At 40.5% G+C, this 27,332-nt stretch overlaps 1 protein-coding gene across 25 annotated transcripts in view; it reads left to right on the top strand.

Moving 5' to 3' along the window:
* ELAVL2 (ELAV like RNA binding protein 2) overlaps positions 1 to 27,332 on the top strand; it is a 148,302-nt gene that overhangs the window by 96,101 nt on the left and 24,869 nt on the right. For all 25 annotated transcript variants that reach the window (XR_005600711.1, XM_039545423.1, XM_039545426.1 and 22 more), the window contains one exon: positions 12,596 to 12,699. Coding sequence is in view for 24 of the 25 variants with exons in the window: in XM_039545423.1 (XP_039401357.1) it covers positions 12,596 to 12,699 (104 nt within the window). In the remaining variant the exon portion in view is untranslated. The remainder of the gene's footprint in view (positions 1 to 12,595; positions 12,700 to 27,332) is intronic.

Genomic DNA, 27,332 nt, shown 5'->3' with positions numbered 1-27,332 from the left:
GTTCATGGAGACATGTTTACCTGGGTCAGAAATGAGACATTCTGACCATGAGGAATAAAATGCCTTGGAAGACCTGTAGGTGTATTTCTTCCAAGCAACTGCCAGTTCTTGGGTTGAAACATGTTCAGTAACAGAACTGTGTACAGCAGCTCCCTGATCCAACGTTCACCTGGTAGCTATGTTAATAATTTTAGCTTTAGAACATCTACGTCCATGATCAGCCACCGGTCGATGGTTCTAGTTGTCTCAAAAGACTACAAGGATGGGATCCAACCCTTGCATAAAGGTCTGTGGACAGGTCTTAGAAGAAAAATTGTAAAACAGACTTCTATATCAAGCAGTTCGTTAGGGAGGTGAAGTAACGTTTGTGTGTATACACGTATATAACCACACAACCACTCATCTTTATCTGCTGTAGCAGCTTACAGGGAATTCTTAACGGTTCCATTGAAGTGCTCTTGCTCTGAAGAAATTGGGTCAGATGTATCCCAATATAGGTATGAGATCAGAGGTAAAAAAATAGAAATTTACATCTGCCGAGTGTAACACCTGGCAGGAGACATTATGAAACAGATTCTATGGGAAGAAACCTGCAAATCTCTCTCTCTCTCTCTCTCTCTCGATGGTTGACATCAGTTTGCCGTGCAATATGGCTGGGGGTGGGGAAGGCCTGTTCAGTGTTAGTGGTTTACAAGTAGGATTTGTCTAGTCAGTTGCGTTGTGGCTTCGTTGACATAATGAGTTAAGTTCTGGGCACTGCATTTCTGGAAAACCTGAGAAATTGGAGGGAGTTTAGAGATGAGCAATAAAAATGATAGAGGGCTGGTGAGATAAGTTTTCAGAAAGAGTTCAATAGTAAAATATGTATAGCATGCCCAAGTGATTTTGGCCTTGGCTACTGTGTCATTTTCTTAGTCTCCCATCATGTATTACTGCTTGTGGCAGCATCAGGTGCTGGTTTAAATGAGTGGTGGTTAGAAACTCTTAGAACAGGTCTGCATGAATGCAGTGGCTTAAAAATGCCAAGGGCTGATCAGTGGCTGAATCAGTGCAGGTAGAGGTCAAAGGGAGGGCAGTACCTTGCAAATATTTTGAAGGGTGCAAACACTATTGATTTTGAGTTTCTAAAATATAATTGTAGAAGCCCATCCAGTGACTTAAACTTGCACATAAATAACCAAGGAAAAGGTGGCATTCAGCTTAGTTAAAAGGGGTTAATTGTAATTTAGTATGACTTGAGGGAAACTTCAGGCTGAATATCAGAGGGAAAAAAAACTTCAGGTAAGATGTATTGGATAAACTCCCAAGGGAATCAGTGCCCTGTTGATTTGCACACTTAAAACTTGACAGGACAAAACTCTAGCAAATGTATAATAGGGACAATCTTACAATGGCAGATGGAGACTCTAGAAAACCAAATAGTCACAATGTTAAGGTAGGTGCTGTCTGTCTGATATGCTTGTTCTGTGCAGGTGAGTGTAAGTACATACCTTGGTTCAAGAAAAGATTTTCTAGGTTTTAGAAAGGTGGCCTGAAGGCTCTTTTAGAGGCTAATGTATTTAGATGAATACCCTGAAAAGAATACTGCCTTTACTTCTTTTGTAAGCTACAAACACTTTGGGTAATGAGATGGTAATAAATTGAAATGGTCTTCCCCCCCACCCCCATTTCCCAGGAAGGTTTTGTTGAAGAAATAAACCATGGTCAAGTGGAGTGAGTTGGTTAGTAATTGCTTTCAAGCACTCAGTAATTCAGCAAATGCCTTAGATCAGGGGTTCTCAGGACAAATTTTTTTGGTGGCCTCCGCGTGCGGCCAACAGCTCTTGCTGGTGGCCGCTCTCACACTTCTTCCTAAAATATTTAGCTAGCTAGCTTTAGGGAAAAACAAATATACACATCCAAATGTTGTAACTTATTTATTGCTAACTAGTAAGTCTGTTGTGAAAAGTGATATTAACAAGCATACAAGTAGCGCTTTTCACAGTAGATTTATTCAGTCCTGTCAAGCCTGGGAACAAATTAAGCCCTGGATGTGGGGAGGCAAGGGCAATGGGGTGGGTGGGGGGGGAAGGCAGTGGGGTGCTGGAGCCCAAAGCTCTGTGGCCAGAGCCTGCTGCCCTGCCACGCGGGGCTGAAGCCCACTGCCCCTGGGAATGTGGGGATCTCACCGGCTGCCTGGTCCTCCAGCATTGTGCCCCAGGTGTCTCCATAGAGGGAGTAGGGCCCAACCATTGCGAGCAGCCCCAGCAATCAACACCAAGGTGGTGCATCCAGGAGCAACAGGGAGGGGCTTACCCCCCCCCCCCAAAACCCCCCAAAAACGCCAAAAACAGCCCAGGAGGCAGTGGAAACCAGGAAAGCCCCTGGTGGCTGCATTTGAGAAACGCTGCCTTAGATGGTGCAAAAAGCTGAGCATCCTATAAATGTGCAGTTCAGTGTAATGGTACATTTTGTTTTCAGTTACCATCCTGTTGATTTATTTAGCTGGGCCCGAACTAGACACACAAAATCTGGATGTTGCTAAAGAATGAGTAAATATATCTTACAGCTTTTTTACTCCACTTCCTCACTTTCAGGTATGTGGGATTTAATTTTTTTTTAAAATGAACTACCTCCACTCCTTCCCTTCCCCCTCCCCCCGTATTTTGAATTTGAGCAGCTTTTCAATAAAATAATTAAACGGTGCATCACATCTACAAGAGCAATATAGCTGTCACCCCCAGCAGGGAAAGCAGTTCTTGCCAAAAGCAGCCACAGAATCATTTAACTTTTAAGTTTGTAGAGGTCTTCCCTAGAGTCCCATTATTTCTATAGAAAAACTTTAAAGTTCTGTCCCTGGAAGAAAAAAGGAAAATGGCTTTCTGTTGTCTGTTCACGATGCTTTATTCTACCTTCAGCTATATTGCTTGTGCTTTAAATGGGAGAATTTTAAGAATGGACAACATGCATCCTTTGTCACCTGTGCCATTGACTACTAAACTTCTCTGTGGATGGCATCTCACTGGGGAAACCTGCCCCATTGGTTAGTGGAGGGCTTGTGAGTCTCCTATAGCCATGTCTGTAGTACTTAAATAGGTTTCCTTTTATAATCCATCATTTACGAGACAACTTTGCCATGGTAAAACTGGTTCAGTTAGGGATTTCTCTTCATAACTACGGAATCAGTACTTGGATGATTTAAAAGGAGAGAAACCCTCAAAAACACTCAAGGTACAATAGTGGATCCCTTGCACATGCACGTTACCGCAAGGCTGAATATTATTATACCACCAGCCCCAGCCCTCCACTCTTCACTGGTTTATATACCATAAACGAAGTTACTGGTTCTTTATTTGCAGCTGCTTACAGACATGGGCAAAAACTGCACTGTCGTCTTAATGTTTAGGAAGTAGGAAGTACTGTCTATTCTTTATCCTCCCCTTCATTTTTGATTAAACTGCTGACTTGGTTGATGTGCATAGGCTTTTCATGGGTCGTTATTCAGTAGATAGCTGTGTGATTGCTTTTAAAAAAAATGCAATCTCAGACTCTACTAAATCAGTTTCTCAAATGATTCCCCCCTTCCCCCCCACACACTTTTAAGCTTTGAGTGAAATATCAAAAATACCTTGGCAACATTAAATTAAAATGGTCCTTTTTAGTCAAGTGATAGTAGCTGACCTGGGGATAGGGTGGGCTCAATGAAACCTAAAGTAGCAATTTCAAAACATAAACAAATTGGCTCTTTTTGTGCAAACATGAATAACCTTATGTCGGGATTCTCCCCTCAGTCATAAGTTTTAAGGTTCCTCATCTTTCTGAGGCTAAATACTTAGCAAGGGCCCACTTCTGTCCGTGTGGCTACAGAATCAAGCCCCAGTGGTGTGTTCCGCCATGCCCACCCCTTCTATAAAGTACATCTCAGCTGCTCGTGCTTGAGATGGGCTGTCATAAATACTAGTTCCACAAAATGTGGTGAAAATGTAATTCATTAAAATGAGCCCTCAAGATGGGAAGTGATTTAAAGAAGTCTGCTTGAATATTAAATGGATATATTGGATGCTGTTTCACTGCACTGGTAGAATTACTCTGCTTTGTTTCAGCCTTCGTTATAGTGGAATCCTAATTGGCCTCCATGAAGGTCACAACAAATACTGGCTTTCCCACATGTTGTAGTAAAACAGATTCTGGTATATCTAAGTTCAGCCCTCTGACATCACTGCACTGCTATGCAAGATCACCTGATACTCAGTGTCTGGCTGATTTGTCCAAATTCCTCAGTTACAGCCGTTGCTTCTGCTGATACAGCCCTTGACTAACGGAGGCCAGGGGTGTTGAACATCTGTTTGTATTTCCCTCCCAGGAAAGACAGATTGAAAGTCTCTGCTGTCTCTGCCCTTTGGTTTCATCGTAGTTGTTGTAGAGGTAGGAACTATTTCCTAAGAGGCCAAATCTTAAGAGTCATCTCTTGGATTCTCTAAATTCAGTGACACACTTCTTTGTGCAGTGCAATGTCTTTCTGCTGATCACCTCGCCATTAGGGCTTTCCATTTTTAAGTTAGATAAAATTTCTCCCAGGTTTTAGTTAGCAGATGTTTTGTTCTCTGGGCCATGGTCTAACTTTCATAGTGCCCAACCTGCCTGGAGATGGGGGGGGGGGCTCTTAAAAATAAGGTAGATGTATTGCTTTAGAATGGTTTTCTGCTCAGAGTTCTGTGGTGTGGGGTGGGTGTTCTGTATCTGTTTTTAAGGAAGATGAACAGGGGAGGAGTCAGATTTCTTCTCTACCCACAATGACCCTTTCCCTCTCTAATGCAGGAACTCCCCCTGGTTATGTTGTATAAGTATTTAGTTCACTTGTAAAGTTATACATGTATTGCTCACAGATGGAAGTTGCGTAACTGAAAGGTCGCAGTGCAATTTGAAATTCCTTGGGGACTGAGTCTCTAGTGGCTTGCTGTACAGCCCTTATTTAAGATGAAGACGCACTACCTTAGGTGAGTGGTCCTACTGAAAGCAATGAGACTCCTTGTCACTTGGCATGAATAAGTGCTTACCAAAACACAGGAGGTGCTGTTGGTCTCTCTATGATTAGGTTTTTTAAATGGCAAAATGAATCTAATGAATGTTTGCCACTGCACATATAAATAAAACTATCAGATACGAGTAACAGCTATTTTATGCTTAAATGTGCACCTACAGTGGAAAATAAAAAATCCCAAATGAATAAGCTTTTCTTAAGTCGTCTTTTACATATGCGAGTCACGTAGAGTGCATGAAAAGTCCCATGCCAATGGACAGCAAACTGAATAAGTATGACATTGGCACAATGAACAGATCTCCGGCACACTGCTGCTCCCATCTGCCTGAACCCTGATGCAGAGGGACCTCTTCAGCATGAGTAGTTTTTTAGTCTGTCTCACTTCAACAAGGATGCAGATTTGTGCAGATTTTGAAGATTAAACACTTAAAATGCAAAGGGACCAAATCAGTAGTTGGTTGGCTTAAGAGGCACCTAGTTCTGGCTCTCTCCTTTTCTCCATCTCTAAAACAGAATGTCTGTTGGGTTTGAGCAGCTGCAGAGGAAAAGAACCATCCTCCTGTGCAGAAGTGGCACCAATTTGAGTAAACCCAGCCAGCTGCCTGTGATCTTGTGCTTTAGTCAGCAATATACACTATAGGTCACATACAGGGTTGTACTGCTTTCTCCGCAGCTGAATGGTGTGCGTTAGGTGAGAGATGACTTCCTGATTTCCGTAGCCTGTGTAGGTTTATCACAGAATTGTGGACTGTTAAAGTTCAGAGTGAGATTGCTATACTTCATAAACATGTCACTGTAAACACTTGTAACTCTTGACTTTTTTCTCTTTTAGGGAAGTGAAATATCTGTAAATACTAGCCATAATGCTTCAGAAGCATTACTGTCTGCTGGAACTTAAGTCTCTGTTTTATACAGGCGGTAAACTCAGTCTTGCTCAATAGATACTGAATCTCTCTGAAACTTACCTATTTGGTTGATCTGGGAAAGTTCTTATGAGATCTTAAGCAAGTAATTTCCTTTGAGAGCTGGGGGAGGAGTTCTGAAGAGAACCATAACCTTCAAGCAGCTGGCTCAAAAAAAATAATTCCTTGTTTTAACTGAACTTTTGATTATGAAGTGTATGATGCCAAATCTGGAATTAGAGCTGCTTGAAACCTCAAAATTTTGACAACTTTGAAGGTACTTTTTTTTTTTTTTAACATATCACCACTTTATCACCAGTTCTGTTTGGAACGCATGTTCAAGTTCTGCTTTGGATAGAATGCACGAAAGTTTTTTTAACTCTGCCTTCAAGGTCATTTTAAAAGCACAAGTTTTTAAAATGTTTTTACAGTGGTCCTGGAAAGCCACAAACACTTGCTATCAAGTAGAATGGTGCTTGTAGTTGTAACCAATTACTCCATTTGTCAGTGACAGCTGTAAATCAAATATGAAAACATAACTGTAATGTAAAGTTAAAAATGAAAACTCAGGAAATACTGATGCTAGGGTTTTCAGTAAGAGATATAGTGCCTGAGTTGGTATCTTGTATATTGTGCTATACATTTAAAAAGAAATGCCCTTAGCTGTATCTGTCAGTCACTCGGTTGGTAATAGCACTCCTAACTTCCTGTTATGTTCATTCTCAGTAGTTTTTTGAGAAATTGAAGGTTAAGTAAGCATCCCCCTTTTTCGCCAGCATTACATAAGACTTTGATTTTACACATAAGGATGTGAAAAGAGGTGGGCACAAGTGACATTTTGACTCTGGCAAATGCATGTTACCATACAGATCTAACTTCAGTATGCACCAAGGTACTTGGTTAGAAATTCAGCTGCTTACTCTCCTGACATAGAAACTACTGGGATCTTGGATTGAGGACGTTTCATGGTGGCTTTGCTTAGCCTACATCTGCAGCTAGTTCAAGATAATCTTTTCCAAATTACTGCATAGTGGTTGTGCAGAAAAGTCTTAAGTCCTCTGCTTAATGAAGTTTTTCCTGAAGATCTGAGTGACCAGAGAGCGGAATGAACCACTTTACCACAAGTGAGGCAGCTTCATGGCTCTTTGAGGCCAGTCCTTCACGTCTGACACTCTAACCAGGATGGTTTCACTGTCTAAGGACCTGTCAGTAAGAACCTAATACCTGAAGTCATTTCTGCATGAGATTTCTTTGGCAGCAGCCTTTGTAACTGACTCCTCCTTAGACTGCCTCCCTTTGTATCCAGGTTGACCACAAACAACATGGAACTGAGGTGTTATTACAGATAGGGTTTTTATCTGGACCATCATCTAGGTGCCTCTGTTAAATGCTGCTGGTAACTCTTAGAAGAGCCAAGTGGCTGACAGAGAAATTGGCATCCATGCTCCTGGAAATAGAAGAGGGAGTATAAAACATGCATAAGCAGGTGAGTCTTCTGATGCTACTCCTTTTTAAGACTCCACTGGTAAGAACTTCTCCAGGTGATGATGGGAGTGGCAGAGGGGTGAAGATCCAGATATTACTCTGCCATATGACTGCTTGACACCAGGAGCACGTGTCGCTTCCTCATCTGTCCAGTGAGTTAGAACTCTATGGGCTCCACGTATCTCTTGCCCTTTAGAGGCCTGCACTTCAGATGGGTGACGTAGTTCTTCCTACACATGTTCATCAGCTCATGATCAGAGCTTGGTGGCTATCACCTTCTGAGGCCACCATAAATGTAGCAACCACTCCTGTGAATCTGGTTTAGTTGGAATATTTAGTGTTCTGGAGCCCTCCCTCTGTGTTTCATATCTGTAAAAAATCACACTGTTAAATGGTGGTAAGATGATTTTTACTGATTGTTTGCTCTTTGACTAACCATGTTGGCTATGGCTTGCCTTATTTGGTGCAAGTTAATTTTGCTTTAGGCCTCCGAGTTTCAGTATTCTGCAGAAGTTTTATTTTAAGAGAAGTATGAATAGTAAACACAAAACAGTCTCGAAGTTCTAGAGAGATACTTGAGATTGCTTCCGGATGTCATGTTGTCTTTTCCCATGTGAACAGAGACAGACCTGCTTCTCTGTGGTCCTTCCATTTTGGTGTGGAAAGCACGTAGTACTGTAATCCAAATAATGCAAAGTAAAACTTGCCATTGGAATGTCCAACCTAGATATACTTGGGAGAGGCATTAGGTAACCACATGTGTATTACAGGTTCCAATTTCAGATATTTTTTTCACTGCTGGTTTTACATACTATTCACTTTTGCTAACCAGCTTATTCATGCACAGCTTGATTTTATAATTACGTAAATCTTTTGTGGTTATCCACTTGCATGGTTGTTCCTGTCTGTCTGGTTGGTTTTGCTTTTTGTTGGATAAGATTATTTTTGGAATTAGATTATAGTTATGCAAACTCATACATAGCTTTTCACTGTCTTGTTCTTAATAAAGAATAAATTGATTAAATTGTGTGTTTCCTTATTAAAAGGTTTAATAGAAAAAACTTGTCATTTGTTTAGACACTATTTAATGTAAGTATGAACCTGTCGAAGTAACAGTAAAAGTATTTCACTCCTCAGGGGTTCCTTAACATCCTGAAAGAGTGTTCGATGTGCTCACTTTCATTTTCTACAGCATTTCCTCCCTCCCTCCCGTTCTGAGTATCCCATCTTTTCAGCCAGTTTAAAATAAGTTAAGCTGTCTTTATTAAGTGTCCAAAATTCTCCCACTTTTGGAGGGAACATGAACAGTTCCTCGCCTCCTCCTTTCTAACATTCCCGGAGGTTGTAAGCAGAGGTCTGGCTCTGTTATAATCACTGACTAGGGAATTTCATTTATATTATGTTACTATGAGAGTAGCTTGCAATAAATATAAGGTGCCACAGGACTCTTTGCCGCTTTTAGACTAACAGACATTTTGGAGCATGAGCTTTCGTGGGTGAATACCCACTTCGTCGGATGCATGCGTGGGTATTCACCCATGAAAGCTCATGCTCCAAAACGTCTGTTAGTGTGTAAGTGCCACAGGACTCTTTGCTGCTTTTACAGATCCAGACTAACATGGCTACCCCTCCGATACTTGCAATAGCCTCTCAAGGAGAGGGAGTCTAAATACTAAATATTCTTCTTTGGCAGTGGGCTACTGTATGAACTGTGTTGATTCTTTTTAGTTATCAGATGGGTTTTGGAATGAATTGGTTGTTATGGACAGCAGTTTTCTTGATATTAGGTCGGTTTTTGAGTTAGGATCAGCTGCAATTCATCATAGCAAAGCTACCTTGTGGGTAACACTATGTCAGTATGAATTGGACAAGCATAGCTGGTGTGAAGGACTCTTTGGTGTGATGCATATTGAACTTGTGTATTACCTTTATTTCATAATGTTGTTGCGCACATTCAAGCTGGCAAGCTGCTGACTTGTACATACACAAACTGGAAAGAGTGATTCATTTTTACATGGTAATCAACAGATCTGTTTTCTACATGGCTTGTCGATAAGATCTCAAGTTTGCGGGGGTGGCAATTTGTAAGCTGAACATTTTTATATGGAAGCTTAGAACATCACAATACTATTTTCATTCACTTTTCTGAGTAGAATTGCATTAGCTGGACCACAGCTTCGCACCATCCTTTCTAATCTGTCCCCACCATAGCTTTTGAAGTTCATTTAGTGAACAGTCCTCTGTATCAAGACTTGCTCTATATTATCTGTTCTCATGCCTCTCCCAGTAGTCTAAGCCACTCTGTGGCTAGGCAGATGGAGAAATGACTTTGTTTATGTAGAAGGTGTCCGCCTTCCTGGTACCTCATCCGATGTTTGTCTGTTTCATCTACTTGTTTTTTCTAAAAAATCCTCTCTGGGTCAGGGAGGGCTTTTCTTGCTCCTTGTTTCAGCAGTCTCTAGCTCAGCGACATTCCTTTGGCCTCTCGGTGCTACAGTAATACAAATAGGTAGGGCTCTACCAAATTCACAGCCATAAAAAACACACCACGGACTGTGAAATCTGGCTATAGGGGGTGCGTGTATGTGGGGGGTGGGGGAAGGGTTGTGGTATTGTCACCCTTACTTCTGTGCTGCCTTCAGAGCTGGATGGCTGGAGAGAGGGAGTCCAGCTCTGAAGGCAGTGTCACGGCAGAAGTGAGGGTGGCATGGTATGGGAGGGGTAATTACTTTTGGGGGGGACAGGGCTGGCCTTATGGGGTGGGTGCCATGGGCAACAGCCCAGGGCTCTGTGGCCAACCCCCCACGAGCACAGACAGCCAACCCAAGGCCTTTTTAACCCCCAAGCTCTGTACTTGGAGGCGGGGGAGGACAGGGTTGGTGGCATCTCAGCCGAGGGCTCCTACTGTGCACTGGGATCTAGCGGCTGGGCTGGGCTGGGGAGGGATGGGACTTCCTTTTCCCCAAGATAGGTTGCTCCTGGGACCAGGACAGAGCCACCTCTGGGAACCTCTCCTGGTTGTAGGAAGCTCCACCATTGATGGCTGGGAGCCCAGGTCTGAAGGAAGCGCCACTGCCAGCCACAGTGCAGAAGTCAGGGTAGCATGATATGGTACTGCCATCCTGACTTCTGCGCTGCAGCTGGGAGTGGTGCTGCCTTCAGACCTGGGTGCCTGGCGAGTAGCTGCCGCTCTTCAGCCACCCAGCTCTAAAGGCAGTGCTGCGGCCAGCCGCAGTGCAGACGTAATGGCGGCAGTACCACAAGCCCCTCCCCCCCAGCGCACCCACAACTCCCTACAGTGTCAAATTTCACATGTTTAAAATGCCGTGACCGTGAAACTTATCAGAATGGACTGTAAATTTGGTAGGGCCCTCCAAATAGGGATGTCGGTTTCATACACACACTTTCACAAACAGTGTTTGTGGTGGGAGGGAGGAAGGACCTTGTAACAGTTTTTTCCACTCATATCAGTCCAGAAGAAATTCAACTTTTCAACCCTCCTTCCACCCCCTGATAAAATCCACATATAATGTACACAAGGTCTCACATTTAACTTGGCGTTTGCTCAGAGGCCATAACAAAATAGTGCTTTTGAGGATGATTGTGTCTATGTATAAACAAATCCCTGCATGCTATCAATAGCTGGATTTTATTTATTTGGTTGAGGTTGACTAACACTTTGGTAAGAAATTAGTTTGAATGCTAACTGAATGGACCAGTGTTAAACTGTACTATGAAGTATGAGAATTTTTCTTCGAAAAGTTACGGAAAATTGTGTGGGTGTTCTTTGGTTGTCCCATTGAAATGATTAGGATTTTTGTGAGAACTATGAATGTTTTGCTACTCTTTGGTCAATGCTGTATACAGACACATATATGCTAATATAATATTAATCTCTAAGATGTTCATATTGCTATAAAGTGAAATCTCAGAATATTTTGAAGTGGAATTCTATTTTCATATTTTTGGCTAATACTGTGTAAGTGGGACTTCTGGGTACCCAGCACCTTTTGACAGCACCACCACTTAGGTGTCTACATGTAAGTCCAGGTGCCGAATTTTGGGGATCCAAAGGTCAAATTTTTTTACCTTGATAGCTAACCCTCATTTCCCTATCTCTAAAATGAAACAGCTACCTTACAGCTTTATTGAAAATTAGTGTTCGTAAAGCTCTTGACGATTAGAAATATGTTTATTTTTGTTAAACATAAGCTAGTTAAGGTTTTTCTTGTTCATAGTTAGTTGTGCGCATGCATATAGATAAAATCCTTATATAAAAAAAAAAAAGGCTGCAGTCCTGGCAACTAACTTTCATGGTGGTATATTGTAGGATTTGAAGTTTCAAAAAGTTGGTCTGTAATTCCTCCTTTACAGCTATGTAATGGGATACAATCCAATTGTTACTACTAAGCTGTTCAGTGAACCAAAACGTATTGAAAATTCTGGAAAAGCCCATCTTTCCCATGTGTAATAGTCATCGTAGATGCCAAAAAAACCCCGATTGTCACACATTTTTATGAAGATACCCTTAGCTTATGCTCAGTTATATGCAGTAGAGTAGCTTGAACATAGGTTAAAGTGAGCCTTGAAGTGGTGCAATACCAGTTTAAAGACCTACAGCTCATACACTAAGTAAATATCTGAAGAGGAGGTTAGCTTATAAAAAGGTTGCTTTTATAACTTTGTAAGTCATTGGTTTTTGTTCAGAAATTGGGATTTTCTAATTATTAATCCATTTGAAACATTTATTCTTTTAAATGCTATCAAAGAATTTCATCACTGTTCTATAATTGAGTGTAGGAGAAAGTTGGTGATATGTCAAAATTCACAGTATTAATTTCTCTTTTAACCTTACAGCAGCTCCTACATTTCCTCCTGCCTCTCAGTCTGATCATATTTCTCCTAAGAATGTTTCAAATTCTTAATTAAACTGAGTATTGTGATTTCAGCACTAAACTTGGGGCAGTCGATGGGAAGGTAGAAGAGCAAGTTATAAACATTAATGCGGTCGGAGAGAACTGATAGGAGCAGTAAGTGGCTGAATAATCAGTATGTCAGGCAGCCCTTTTTCGTACGCAGAGTATTTTTGTGCAGAATATTGGTGTATGTCTTAAATGCTTTAGTTCATTTATTGTTTACTGCAGAACTAACAGTTTTCTTTTTTCTTGTTTTTTCTCTCTCAAATCAGGACAGAGTTTGGGTTATGGCTTTGTGAACTACATTGACCCCAAGGATGCTGAAAAGGCTATCAACACGCTGAACGGATTGAGACTTCAAACCAAAACAATAAAAGTATGTGGTGCTAATTCTAGCTTGAGGAAAATATAGATTGAAGTCTAAGTTTTGTGACATTAATCACCACAGTATGTTCTCCAGCCTTTCCACCTGTGGCTTAGGCTTTCTGATACGGGCAACACTAATGTTTTTTATATTCATAAACTAGTGCATTTAGTAACCCGGCATTAACATGAACAGAAGATACTTAGACTGTGTGCCAAATTGTTTCCATATCAGATGTATGCCTGCTGACATTTTACCCAAGAAATGGCTCCTCATAATTGCATGATTTTGGGGTTTCCCTCATTAGAATATATGCCATACTGTATTTCTGAAAGGTTTTGTTGTTTGGAGAGATTGTACCACTTCCCTGTTTTTTTCCCTCTGTGCAATATGTATATTGCTTATGAAGACTTTGTCACTGGTGTGTCCCTGGGAAAACCCGTTTAAAATAAAATGTGCTGAAATGAATAAGGCCAGAGCAGTAAGGAAAACCCTAGCACTGCAATTAGACACCTGCGGCTGGCCCATGCCACCTGACTCAGGCTTGCAAGGTCCCAGAGCATGGGCTCCAGCCTGAGCCTGAATGTCGACACTTCGCCCAGGCCCCATTAGCCCAAGTCAGCTGTCATGGGCCAGCCATGAGTTTTAACTCCAGTGTAGACATACCCTAAGAGTCCAACAACTCACAGCCAGCCTCCAATTGTATTTTGGATTCAGTTTTTGCCCCAAATACTATCAAGCAGGCCAAGCCACAATACAGTTTTACAGTTCTGCAAAGAACAGAAGTAATCCTGAGGAGCAATCTTCCCCTCCCCGAGTGTTATCACCTAAACCAGTTTATGGTGGCACTTGTGTGCCTTCAGAGCTTAGGGGCAAGAATGGGGAAGAATGAGGCTAGCTGTCCTTTTATTCCTAAAGTTCAAGGGCTCCTCTCGAACACTTATTTTCATAGAATCTTAGAAATGTATGCCGGGAAGGACCTCAGTAGGTTATCTAGTCCAGCGCCCTGCACTGAGGCAGGACTAACCCTGCAGCTCTCTGGATATCTGCATCCATGGATATAAATTTTGTGTCTGCGCAGGGTACTACTGAGATGTCCCTGTCAGTTTTAGTACTGATCTCTAACGTTCTTTTTATATATCCTCTCCTACAAGATATAAAAATAATGCTTATACATCGTAACACTGCATCTTCAAAGCTCTATGAAGTATTAGTTTAATAATTACCTATTAAATAAAAATATTAGAAAATGGAGAAAAACAAATTTTAATAATATCTAATACCTTTTCCATTTTTCTGCTGGTACTCATTGGAAAGTTACACTCTGGCATATCATAGTACAAGTGAAAATTCTGACTGGTGACATGCTAAAAGGGAGTGAAATAATTCTCTGTAAGAATTAGCTGAAATGTTAATTAGTAGTCTTTACGGTTTTTGTGGGGGTTTTTTTGTTTTTTTCCAGTTTCTGTTTTGTTGCATTCAGCTACTTATGGTATGTTTAGATAATATTTTCTTAATGTTTCTGTGTGCAGTTAAGTTGCAAAACAGGGAATTAACTTTTGTGAATAATGATCCCAAGTGTCTATGATGTTAATAGCAAGTGGATATTTTCATAACACAGGCAAAAGTTCCTAACTGCCAGGGTGGTTAAACACTGGAATAAATAATCTCCATCTCTGGAGATATTTAAGAGTAGGTTAGATAAATGTCTATCCGGAATGGTCTAGACAGTATTTGGTCCTGCCATGAGGGCAGGGGACTGGACTCGATCTCTCAAAGTCCCTTCCAGTCCTAGAATCTATGAATCTATAAGTATTACCTACATTTATCCTTGTCAGGTGTTTTTCTAACCTGCTCTTAAAAACCTCCAATCACTGAGATTCCACAAACTTCTTGTGTGACCTGTTCCAGTGCTTAACTACACTTAGAATTGGGAAGTTTTTCTTAGGTTAGACATTAAGTCTCTCTTGCTGCAATTTGAGCCCATTTCTTCTTATCCTCTCCTCAGTGGATAAGGAGAACAGTTTATTACCCTTCTCTCTATAACAGCCTTTTATGTACTTGAAGACTGATATCAGGCCCCCCTTACTCTTCTGTTCTCCATACTAAACAACCCTAGTTTTTTCAGTCTTCCCTCATCAGTCATATTTTCTAGGCCTTTAAACTTCTGTCCTAACTTGCTCAGTCTCTGTAGAATTATTTCAGTCAGAAGGATGCTAACATCCTAGGGTCTTCTGAGTATTTTGGGCTTTAGAAGCCAGGGAACACAGGTTAAACAGGATAAGTTCTCAGGAAGTGTTTAATCTCTCAAGGATACTTTGTGTCAGTAAAATATTGTTCATCCTTGTATTTGCTGACTATATTCTAGTCTTTTTATAGTGTCTAAAGGCAACTGTCATCCAGCTCACTATCATTCAGGTTAGAGACAATGATGCTTTAGTTAGTGACTTCAGAGCTCAGTTACTAAATGTAGCCTGTTCTGCCCTTTACTGAGGTCAGACTTGATTGTGAAAGGGCTTAAATGTAAAAGTGAATCTGGGACATTTAAAAAGGTTTTTGAGGCAAAGAGATTGTTCCTGGTGGAAAAGGCAGGGCATGTTTTCTCTAACCTATAAGATTTATTAAAATGAATAGTGATCTGCAAATTTTATTGAATGCTGCTGGTCTATATCCTGTTAAACACATGTATTTGTGTCTGAGGTATGCTTTAGCATGAAAGACATAACTTTATTCCTCTAGCAGAGGTTTTGACTCTTGAAAGGCTTTCTCTTGAAATGATCAAAAAAAGACCGGAGGAAGGGACTAATGTCCCAAGGAATTTGCAGATTTTTAAGATATTTTCTTTTTTTGTTTGATTTGGATTGTGTCCCTGAAGTAAAGGAACTTTTTTGTGGTCTGACGGTGTTGTGAACTTTTAAATGTGCGTTTTTTGTGGCACACCTCTTGCCCCAGTAAAACAGTTCTGCGTAGAATGCTGTTGTCTGTCTTACTAATGCCTCACTGAGTTGCGAGTCAGAAGAGTATGTTACATGTGGTGACTCAAGCCAGACATCCAAAATCAAAATGATCCCCCAAGGTTGTTGACAGTAACTTCCTTCAGTATGTATGTATATTAGGGCTGTCAATCAGTTAACACCTGTGACTGAAAACAAAATTAATGCGTTAATTATAACAAATAAGGGCATGAAGCCCCAGCCCAGAGCTCTGGGCCTCGAGCCTATACTTGAAAATATAGGAGAAACCCAAAAAATATTTAAATAAATGGTGTTCTATTATTTAATATTGTGATTTAAAACTGCCATTAATCCCTATTAATTTTGTTAATCGCTTGACAGCTCTAATGTGTATGGAATCCTCGTTCACCTTGCAGATAGTCATTGGGCAGAGAAGGGAAGAGCACTGGAAAAGGAGATGTTATCAGGAGGGAAAGCGCAAAAACGCAGTAAATGGAACACTGGTATCTCATCCCCCACCCTCATTCACACAATACATTCTATCTGCTAGGTTAAATACATGGTAGCATTGAGTTAAAAATTGTAAAAGTAGCCAACACCTGGATACTGAATTTAAGAGAAACAAAAACATTTAGGCTTGATCATTGAGCTTGAGATCTTTTCTTCAAAATTTGTAAGGAGCATGTCTAGGCGTTTTTATAAACACAGTCCAACTCGGTATGCCAAAATGCTGAGACCTTCTGTTGCACTGAAATTAACTTTTACTTTTCCCCTTAGTTTTGCAAACTGTCTGTGTTGCTCATATCTTTTCCATTAAGGGCTGAATTCTCTTCTTGACTTCAGTGGGAGTTTCACATAATGGGGAGGAGGGGCAGCATTTTGCCTCAAGAAGGGAGTGTTGTATGTTCCCTTCATAAGGATCTGTTGGAAATCCTGCATCCTAGGTCAGCTCAGATGCTGATTTGCAAGGTTTGAGCTGTCTTCGGAGACAGCAAAGTTCTGTGATACCTATATGTCTGGGCTTGAGGAGTGAAAAGAATCTTTTCTTCCCTGACCTACTCTTTGGTGTTCCGAGAAAGGTTTTAGTGAATTGCTACAGGCTCTCCAATAATTGTCTGGCTCCTCACTGGCTTCCCACATCAGCTAGGAAATAGCTCTTAGTTTTTACACGCTTCCTCTTCAAAGGGAAAGGATGGGGCTATCCCTCATTGTTTGTTTGACTCCCATAAATAAGGCTGTGATTAGAGCTGGAACACAGTATTGTGACACGATGGGCCTGTTTGAATTTGCGAAACATGGAAATGGCAGTGTTTTTTGCTGAATATTTAATACTTGCAAAAGCTATTTTTTTTTTCCTTTGCCCATTTTTTCCCCTGAAATGGTCTACCTTGCAGTAGGTCTGGTGAAATGATCAACACTTGTCAGCTTTCACCATGAAAGTGAAAGTAGTCCATTTTGGAGGGTAGTGTACCTACCACATGGCACTATGGATTGAGCACGAGATTGGGCATCTGTAACTTGTGGTTTCCATTCCCACCTCTAGCACTAGCCACCATTAATACTGTAATCTTTAGGAGAGTCTACTAACACTGTTTTCTTACAGCAGAAGATGTGCTTGAAAACTTGCTCATACTGCAACATGTACAAAATCAGGCTGCCACTTTTTTACAAATACAATTAACTCCAACATTATTAAAAAAAAATTGTAGGAATGATTTTATTAAAATACTTGCAAAATATTTTACTTTTTTTCATTCATCCAGTCATGTTTTCAGACCCAGTCTGGTAATCACAGCAGCTTTATAAATTTGTGTTATGCTGCCCTCATTGTTTTAATTACTCATTTGACCTTTGGCAATAGGAAAAAATCTACATTTGTACTGTGGTAACATTTAGAGTCCCCCATCCAGGATCAGAGACCCACTCTGCTAGGCACTACGTACACAGAACAAAAAGATAATCCCTGCCTCAGATAGTTGACAGTTGTAGATCTTACGATGTATGTGGACTCTTATCACAGCTTGAGGTCTTAGATTCATCTAACAGTACAGTTTGATCATAAAATTGTAATTTGGTGTGTTATAGAAGGTGTTTTGTGATCTGAGTCATTTTTGGAAGATACTGCTATTGGAACCTTTTTAGTGCTGAGTGAGTTACTGTATTAGAATAGAAAATGAGCTAGCTGGAAATCTTCAACTTTTTTGACTGAGGTGATCAGTATAGTCCCTCCTCTCTTTCTCAGCCCTTCACTTGGTCCCACTTGCTTATATGTATTCACTCCTTGGTTGGGAAAGATTACTGATGAGTTTTGAAAAGATGCCAGTAGAAGGTATTAATGGACCAAAAATTGATGGACTTGTCCGGATGTGAAATAAAGATGGGGAAGCCAGATATGTCTTGGATTGACTTTTTCCTGAAATGGAAATTCTGTTCCTGCATACCAAATCAATCCAAGAAACATTGGAATAAGAACAGGTATCTCCAGTGGTGGCTTCTACTGGGTTTGTTAGATCCAAGGTAGAAGCTGAAGAACAATTTATGTTCATGTTTACCTAGAAAAGCGTACCAAATTGCAAGACCTCTGAGGTAAACTCTGACTAGGTTGAAAGTCTGAGGCGAGGCCCTGTCTACGAAGCAGGGTGCAGACAATGTAATTCTTTCGCCCTAGTGAATTGTCACAGAGCTGTGTTTCTGGTCTAGAGCAGACAACTTACCCCCCGATGCCAAAAATGAAACTGCCTGTAGTTTAAGGTGTCATGGATGGGAAAGAGGGAAAGAACACTTCTGCCCTTGTCACTGCTAATCCAACTTAACCTTGTCACTGCGTGGAGGGGGTGAACTGCTTGCATGTGGAGATGGGCAAAGTTGATCCCTGGATGATATCCTGGGGTGGGGGGAACCTCTGTCCCACAGAAATACCACTGGGACCAGTAGTTGGTTTTTGTGTTTTTTTTCCTTTCCCCATCATGCCAATTCAGGTTGAATTGGGGCTAAAATGCAAGATACCATTGAAAGGTTAACCATTTAGTGTGAGATGGATTGAACGTCAGAGTTCACTTAAATTCAAGACTAGGCGTGGGATTTTCTGAGGTCACCATTGTCATTGAGACATGTATTTTCTTAATCCTGGGTGAGTAACAAGTAGAACAATTTGGAGTGCTTCTTTGTGTACAGCATTTGTCAGCAAATACAGCTTCCAGACCTCTGCCCTTCTTTGCAAGTTAGCAATTGATTTCTACCCGGGCAAAGGCTGGTTAAACATTTCTTCTCACATGATTCCTAGAAGAAACATTTTTTTGATTGACTATTAAAGTGTTTACAAGAGTAATTATCACCTGTCAAGAGAATATAGATTTAAGAAATATTTAATCAAAAGTATTAAATCTGTAGGTTTTCTTCCCACTCTTACATAGCTCTTGCATATATTAAAAAAAAATCCTGAGTCTTAAAATGGAGTGTCATTCATGCAGAAGTTGGGAGAAAGTTAACTTTCCAAATTTCTGGGCCATGCTTGTGTTGTGAAGATTTCCTTTGGTATTATCACTTACTAATTGTCCAACAATGGAAGATAATGTAATGCAACATTGAAACTGTAAAACGGGCAAACCATTGTAGACTTTCTCATCTGAGTGCCAAGAAATAACGTTCTATAGTAAAGGGAGACTTGAGATGAGGAACATGCTACAGGTATGCATACCTTTTTGAAATAGTTTGCTATGTAACTTAATGGCATGCACCTCATTTCATTCAGTAGCAATACTTGGTTAGTTGTGAACCATTATCCTATTTTGCAACAGTAATTATTTTTAAAATAACTGTTGTACCATAATTTATTGCTTGCCCAAGAACATCCCCTGCTTATGACAATGTTTTAAACACAGTTGATAAGCATTTTATAGACTACAATGAAGAATGTGACTAGTACACAGTTCCACTAACTTCTCTTTGGCAGACTTCTAGTGCTGAATGCATGTAGCAATGAGGGGTATTTTCCAGTGGCATTGCTCTTCACGGGTCTGACCTGTTCATCTTTGTGGAAGAATATTAACAGGAAGGAATCTTTGGTAGATAAGCTTTTAATAGTGATCTTTTCCATTAACCACTATCTCAAGAGAACTGGGAGATATGTATTTATTGTGTAAAAGCTCCTTTAGGACACTGGAGGCAAATGAACTGTGAAGGTGAGGAAGAGACACCCTCCTCACTTTTGTATTTTGTTCTTCCAGTATTAAAGAACATTGATCTAGCGAGTGGCAAAAGGGGATCCTATTTGGAGCTTTAATTAAAGCAAGTACATTTTATTGATGCTATCAATCAGCAGAGATTGAGGGAAAGGGCATGGTGCCAGACCATTTAGTGGTCTTGACAGGGTAATTAAATACCTCAGGACTGTAGTCTCAAGATAAAGTGAAGTGCTTCTGCAGATCTGAAGCAGTAGAACAATTTATCTTGGAACAAAGGTAAAGGTGTTTTTCCTTAAAATTTCTGCAGGAGTTATATAAATGGTAATTATAGAGTCTTTTTGCTATGCTATAGTTAAAGCTTTGACAGCATTTCCATTTTAAACCCCTCCTCTTTTTTTCATCCCTGGGTAAAATTTGCTCTGAGCTGACACTTAACACACAAGGTCTTCAGGAGTGACTTTTTTATTTAACCAGCTTAAATTGGGCATTTTCCATATTGTATTATAGTATTTTGAAGGGAAGGCTTGGTTTTGAATGCATATCTTGTCGCTTTCTGTAAACTCTTGCTTTTTTCTAAAGCTATGTGATTATTCCACAATGTCTAATCACTTGGAGCAAAATAAAACAGCTTGTCAGACTGAATTTAAAAAATTTGCAAGAACTCTTCCTAGGAAGTTCCACAGTTTTTACTATAAAGGTCCTTATATATGCAATATACACAGTTTAACAGTCTTTGTTTCTCAGTCTCTATCCTCCCAGGTAGAATTCCCTTTGGAGCTAGTCAGCGCAGCTGCTTAACAGCCTATGCAGATTACTGAGGGGCACATTTCTCCTTGTCTGAGAAGCTCTCTGCACTTCAGCAGAACTGTTAGACCAGGAGACCAAGATGATGGAATGAATAACCAGTCAGTCATGGTGAAGTGGACTAGTATCACTAATTTAAAATAAAAAAACCTCTGTACATGCTTGATGTTGCACAGCAATCTTATACCAATTTAAAGCAAAAACCTCGCTACTATAGTGTCAATAACACCAACCCCTCTTCCTCTTCCCTACCCCCTAAAAACAAATCCTTAAATTGGATTTGGCTTTCTGCTAAGCCAAAAAGCAAGGATAAGAGGACTTGGCTAGATTAGCTTTAACTCCGTTATTTCTGTTTTCTGCGTAAAAGATGGTGCTTCAACATTTTTATTATAGTAAAATATGGATGTGTTTCTTAAAAAGTAAAACTCTTGAAAGAGTGAAGTCGATTAACCTTTAATGGACTTCTGGCTGTCAAAGTCTTTGTTAAGAGATACCCAAAGTCAATATTTAATTATCAACCCAATAAGGGTTTGTATTGCATGCTTTTCATAGGTTGTAAAAACATTCCTAAGGAATGTTAAATATCATTGGCATTGAATATGCTGTTTTGCCTCGTGCATGATTCTGAAGTAATGTATTGAGTGAGATAAATAGGCAAGACCTCAGAGTTACAAACTGACCAGTCACCCACACGCCTCATTTGGAACTGGACGTACACAATCAGGCAACAGTAGAGACCAAAAAAAAGGTGGGGAAAAGGGGGGGAAGCAAAGAGTGTACGGTATTTGTGGTAAACGTAAACTACCAAAAAGAAAATACAGGGGTTAAAAAAAAAAAATTTGACTAGGTAAGGAAACTGTTTCTGTTCTTGTTTCTTTGAAATTAAGATTAAAAGCAGCGTTTTTTCTTGTGTAGTAAAGTTTCAAAGCTGTATTAAGTCAACATTCAGTTGTAAACTTTTGAAAGAAGGGTTATGTTTTGTTCAGCATTAGAAATGTTTCAGAGTTACTAACAACCTCCAGTCTCAAGGTATTCAGAATGCTGAGGTTCTACTGTGTAAAAAGGGGGGAAAAATCCATATGCAGTAAGCGACTGGCAGCAGTAATAGGAGTGTGAAATGGGCAAGCATCTTGAGGTTTTCTTTTTCTCTGCAGCTTTCAGAGCACCAAGGAAACTTGCTAAATGCTTTTAATGTCTTGGTGCTGCTCTGAAGGCAACAGTAGCAGGGACATGGTCTTTGCAGCATGGGTGGGGAAAGACTTCAGAGGATGGGAGTTCACGGCCTTTGCACTAGAACGTTTCTTTCTTTTCAGTACAGCTCCAGTCTGGAGTGGGTAAGGGGGAGGAGGGAGTCATCCAGTCTGGGGTCTAGTGTCCCGCTGTCCTGCAGCAATTGAATTGCATACTGATATTTTCTCGGGTGTGCAGGATTTTGTAATTTATCAAACTCCTTGCATAGGATTCTGTGCAAAATGTTGGCCATTCTACAGTACTTCCCTGTTCTAAATGTTCCCCTGCTTTACTTCTGTGGTGCATGATCCCAGTTTAGTGCTTTGGTCAGGGAGAACAGCTTCTGTCTCCTAATTTTCTAAACTTAATTTCTCTCGCTTTACTTAAGAAACTTGGTGAGCTCCCTTATTTGGCTGAAGAATGTTCTATACTGAGTGCTTCCTGAAGGACCCCGTGGAGCTGGCTCCCCCCCCCCCCCCCAGCAGTATCTCCAGTTTTCCTACACAGTTTGGTTACATGTCAATCAGGACTGCTGCCATCAGAATTCTTGAGTAAATTGCCCAAATTATGGCATAGCCCAGGCTGGAAACAAGATGGTTGTAGTACCAGTGCCCCTCCCTCCTCAAACCCCTTGTATCAGACCATCTAAGAGGGAGTGCTGGAGCGTGAGCCTGAGTTCATTGTCAGGATTTGCTGCTCCTCCCAGAAATCTACTTCCCAAGCTTAAACTCCCCCTCAAAGGGTATGGATAAGAGGTGACTTGATCATGGCCTAGGAACACCTGCATGGGGAGATGATGTAGAGGGCCCTTTATCTAGCAGCAAAATGCACAACCGGATCCAGTGGCTGGAAACGGCAGCTAGACAAATTGAGATTGGAAATAAGATGCAGGATTTCAAGTGAAGGTAATTAACCATCAGAACAAATTACCAGGGGATTGGTGGATTCTTAATCACTGAAGTCTTTAAATTGAGATCTTTTTTTGAATGAATATTCTCTAGTTCATCCAGAGTTAGAATGCTGGCATTGATGCAGAATTTTGCCCAGTAATTTGTATGCCCAGTATTGTGAAGGAGGTTAGACTAAATGATCATAATGGTCCCTCTGGTTTTAAAAATCTGTTAATCTACATTGCCTCACAGCAGGGACAGCATCTCTCTAGCAGCTCTTAGGGTAGATGATTGAGCATGAATAAGGAAACCTATTTTTTCCCTTGTTGGAGATTCGTTTCCCAAAAGATAATCTAAGGCCAAACATCCTTGGACTGTATCCAGAGAAAATGCCCACTAAAGAAAAAGGCATCCCAGTCCATAAAACTCAATGTCTTGTGCACACTCAGGGTAGCACAGGTCATCAAATGATCATCCTGTAGGGAAAAAACTCTATTCTAGAATAACAAAAAGTACATCCAAAAACCCACTTCAGGATAACCTAGGGAATAAAGTTATCATGGGAAATATTTCCTAGACTAACCGTTTTCTCAGTCTTTTTCTCTTCAGTCTCGGAGGTGATCTCTCAGTGTCTACTGAGGTCTCTCAGTATCTTGCAGCATCTGCTTTTCTGTGCCTTCTGTTAGGAATGATGGTCACTTGTATAGCAGCTGTTCCTGGGCTATGCTTGCATCTTTTCTGTTTGCAGATTTTTTTCTTCAAATGTGGAATTTCTTATGTCTGTGACATGTCCTCCTTGCTGCACATAATCCTTGGTCTCTGATCAGTTTACCTGGTCATCCAAATAGGAAATTCTCATGAGCCTGAGTGTGTTTGCTAGATCTTCTAACTGTTCAATTTCCAGTTCCTTTGGTAGAAAGGCACGGAGAGGATGTCCTTTCACTTGGACAATAAGTAATCTAACAGCCTGAAACGTGAGGAAGAGCTGAGAGCAACATTCTTATTCTGAAGACCTGATGGCTTTCTGGTTTTAAAAACTGGGTGTCATGGTCTTACCCTCACTTGAAACTGGGGGGGTTCAAGTTGAGGACCAGCATGTATCCCCCCACCCTAAAATCCTAGGGTAGGTCCCCTTTTTGCCGCCACCACCCGGTCAATTACGTGGGCCGGGACACCCCTGTTTTCCCCCTGCCTCTTTCCAAAGACGTTCCCTGGGGAAACACAGATCAACTCACAGAGAGAGAAACCTTTCCCCTCCCCTCTCTGCCCGGAGATAAGTCTGTCTCACCACCAAGAGAGAGTTTCTTAGCCCCTCCCCCTGTATCCACAGTAGAGGGATTTAATCAAATATTTATAAAAAGAATTTATTAAAAGAAAAACAAGAAAATACAGAATCTCTGAGTCCAAGCTGGACACTCATAGGGTATAACCTTGCTAAGTTCTGGAGAGAATCCTCTCTCCTTCTCAGTACAAACAATACAGGCAGAATTAAGAATAATCAATAGCAAACACACAGAATTGCAAACATAGGATTATTAGATGAGGACACAAAGTACCTTTCTAATACTCACTATTTTGACTAGAAGAAATTAGTTCAGGAAGATGGAAAGTTGTAGCAGACTTGATTAAAACATCTGGACTCTTGTAACTCCAAACGGCTAAGAACAACACACACAGAAACAGAGGGAAAAAGTTCCCTCCTAGGAGTTTCAAATTCTCTTCCCTGATTGGTCCTCAGGTCAGGTGTCTACCAGGCACTATGTTTTAACCCTTTACTAACTACTTATGACACTGGGACATGCAAAAGAATTGAGAATCTGATTAACTAGTATGCCTGCAGTGTCATTAATTCTTTCCATTTGGTTTCTGAAATACGTCTGTATCTTTTTTTCTTTGAAGGCTTCCAAAAAGGGTTTAAGATTCAGACCTCATTTCTCTGATTCAATCTCGACTACATCCTTACAAGTACACCGTTCACTCCCTTCAAATAGTTTCAGATATCCACAGTATAGTAATTGGTGGAAGAGTGGAATTTCACTGTCATGCTAGAGGTGCCCTAAAGCCACCAATTGAAGTCTGCTTTCAACTGGTGGCACTCCTTCCCCCCAAGAAATATATTAGTCGACTTGAGGGTGGAGGAGAAGTACCTTGAATTCCTGGGGCAAGAGAGGACACCATGTAACAATTTGCAGGATGGAATCTGATCCTCAGGACATTCTTTCACAAAACACTACCAGATTGATGTCTTCTCAGCTGATGGACACCAGGTCATTCTGGTTTCTCTCAATGCCAATTAAATTAGTATTATTTTTTTTAAATGGAAGGTTGTTCCCTAGATGGAATTGTTCTTCCTGATCCCGAGTTTTTATCCTTCTCTAGGTCTAATTAGTACTGCTTTATTTTTTTTTCATACAATCATGGCCATTTCAGTCCATGCCAAAGTATGTGAGTAATACTACCTCTATTAAACATCAATTTCACCACACACAGACAAAAATATTTCCCCCGATCAACATTTACAGATAATCAAAGAAAAATGCTTCTTGAGAACTTACTAGAGTTTGATTTAAGGATGTTTATTTTGTATATTTTAACATGTGATTTTGAAATTCAAAAAGTTAAAGCTTTATAAAAGTTAATTAAAACTGTCACCATCTACCATCATTGAATAATTGTCTGGCTCCTCCATAATTTCCTGCAAGTGTGAAAATTTAAATAGAAAATGCTTAAAAATAAACATTGCTATTTGAAATTATTTTAAGAAAATCAAATTCTGCAGCCAAATTATACAAGAGGAAATCAACTGATCTGGTCACTCCTTGCTACAAAAATGATAGTCCTTCCATAAAAAGAAAGGAAATAATCATGCTTATTCAGAGGCACCCCTTTTTTTAAAAAATTGCAACTGAGTCAGTTTTAATAATATTTTAGCAGGGGCCATTCAACACTATTGTATTATTCCAGCAGTAGAACCTTCTGCTTTAATATGGTAAATGCTTTTGGGGTGAGGAAACCTTTGGGGTAAGGTTTCTTGGCAGACCTGGTCTACTGTGGAGCAGAGGCCCATGACTTTTTTTCTTGCTCATAGGAGGCTATAGATATTTTATATATAAGAAGTCCTTAATAACATTTTTCAAACATCAGCAGTACCTTGTCACATCTTTATATCTAAGACCTTTTAATCTAAAAACATTTAGGACCCTCCCCCACAGTAAACAAAGTTTCTTTCAAAGGATGACCAGGGCGGGGGGGTGGGCACGAACTATCTTCAGTACATTTCACAAACACGATGTTAGCATGGCTGCAGTGACAATAGAAGTATAGAGCATGTGCTTAAGTATGGCATATTCCTGCAAGTTGTCTTGTGGCCGGATTTTGGGAGTGTATATGGTATCCCTTCTGTCCTCCTTGTCCCCCCCGTCCCGCACACCCATTGCTTTCTCTCACAGCCTTAACACTGTGAGTGTATATTTTCTTTGGGTTATTTGGATTTTTTCCTTGTAATCTTTTAGTTCCAGGAAGAGAATAGCTTTTCCTATTTCCGAAAAGACTGATTCCAGAAACTGAGTGAATCAGTGGGGCAGGATAAGTGGGTTGGTGGTTAATCTCTGCTTCCTTCTAAAAAGTAACCACGCCCTTGCCTACCATTCTGGAAGGGGTGTTGGAGGTGGCACCTCCGTTCAGACAAAAATTAAATTTAAAAGCACTGGGGAACTAAAGCCGCTTTATATTTGTTTGCACAGAGAACGTGTACCAAGAAACTTAAAAAATATATCAGATTAAATTGACTAACTTGTTGAGTTCTCTAAATATCTAGGGTTTTGAACTAGTATTTTAACAACGTATTGAGGAAAAACTAGTTCACATTCAGAGAGGAAAGTGTCTATTTAATTAGGTTTTGTATGTTGTGTAGGGTCCTCTTTTTGAAAGAACCCTTATTTTCCTGCCTTTCTTGATCTTGGTAGATCTGGACTGCCCAGGAGAGGTAGTGCAACGAAAACCCAAATCTTAATCTCCTGCCTTTTGACTACTGATTAGAGTAAGTAAATCACAGCAAGTCAGAAAAGGAAATCTCAACCTAAATCAAATTTACAGGGGATAACTCCTTCGCTTGCCACATCTGAACTGAAGCCCAGAAATTCCCCTTTCCCACAAGCTCACACTGAGGTTCTATCCTGAATGTTACTGACAGTTGACAAGCAGATGGGCATCTCTTCTGTCCTTCACAACCAGGCTCACTTAAGCAGCAGCCAATATTTGTCAGATTGACCACTCCCATTCCTTTATTGACTGCAGAAATTAAGGAATGTTAATCTTGGAAAAAGGGACCCAGAAGGTGCCTAAAAGAGCTTATTGTCCTATAATAACTGCCTGGTAATGACACTAGATCCTCCAGAAAGTTCAAGAAGTAAAAGAAAATCAAAATCCTAGGCAAGTGCACTGTGTTTCTCTGACTCGTCCTCACACCTTGAAGGGGGAACAATGACTGCAGAAACAGTTAACTCACAGCACACTGCCTGGAAAGAGACATTTTTCAGTGGCAGCATGACTGTCATTCTGGTCCTGGGGTTGGATGCTCCACC

Source organism: Mauremys reevesii, linkage group 6, assembly GCF_016161935.1.
Source record: "Mauremys reevesii isolate NIE-2019 linkage group 6, ASM1616193v1, whole genome shotgun sequence".
Lineage (NCBI taxonomy): Eukaryota > Metazoa > Chordata > Testudines > Geoemydidae > Mauremys > Mauremys reevesii.
Note: the sequence above shows the minus strand (reverse complement) of the source record. Positions and strands in the feature narration are given on the sequence as shown.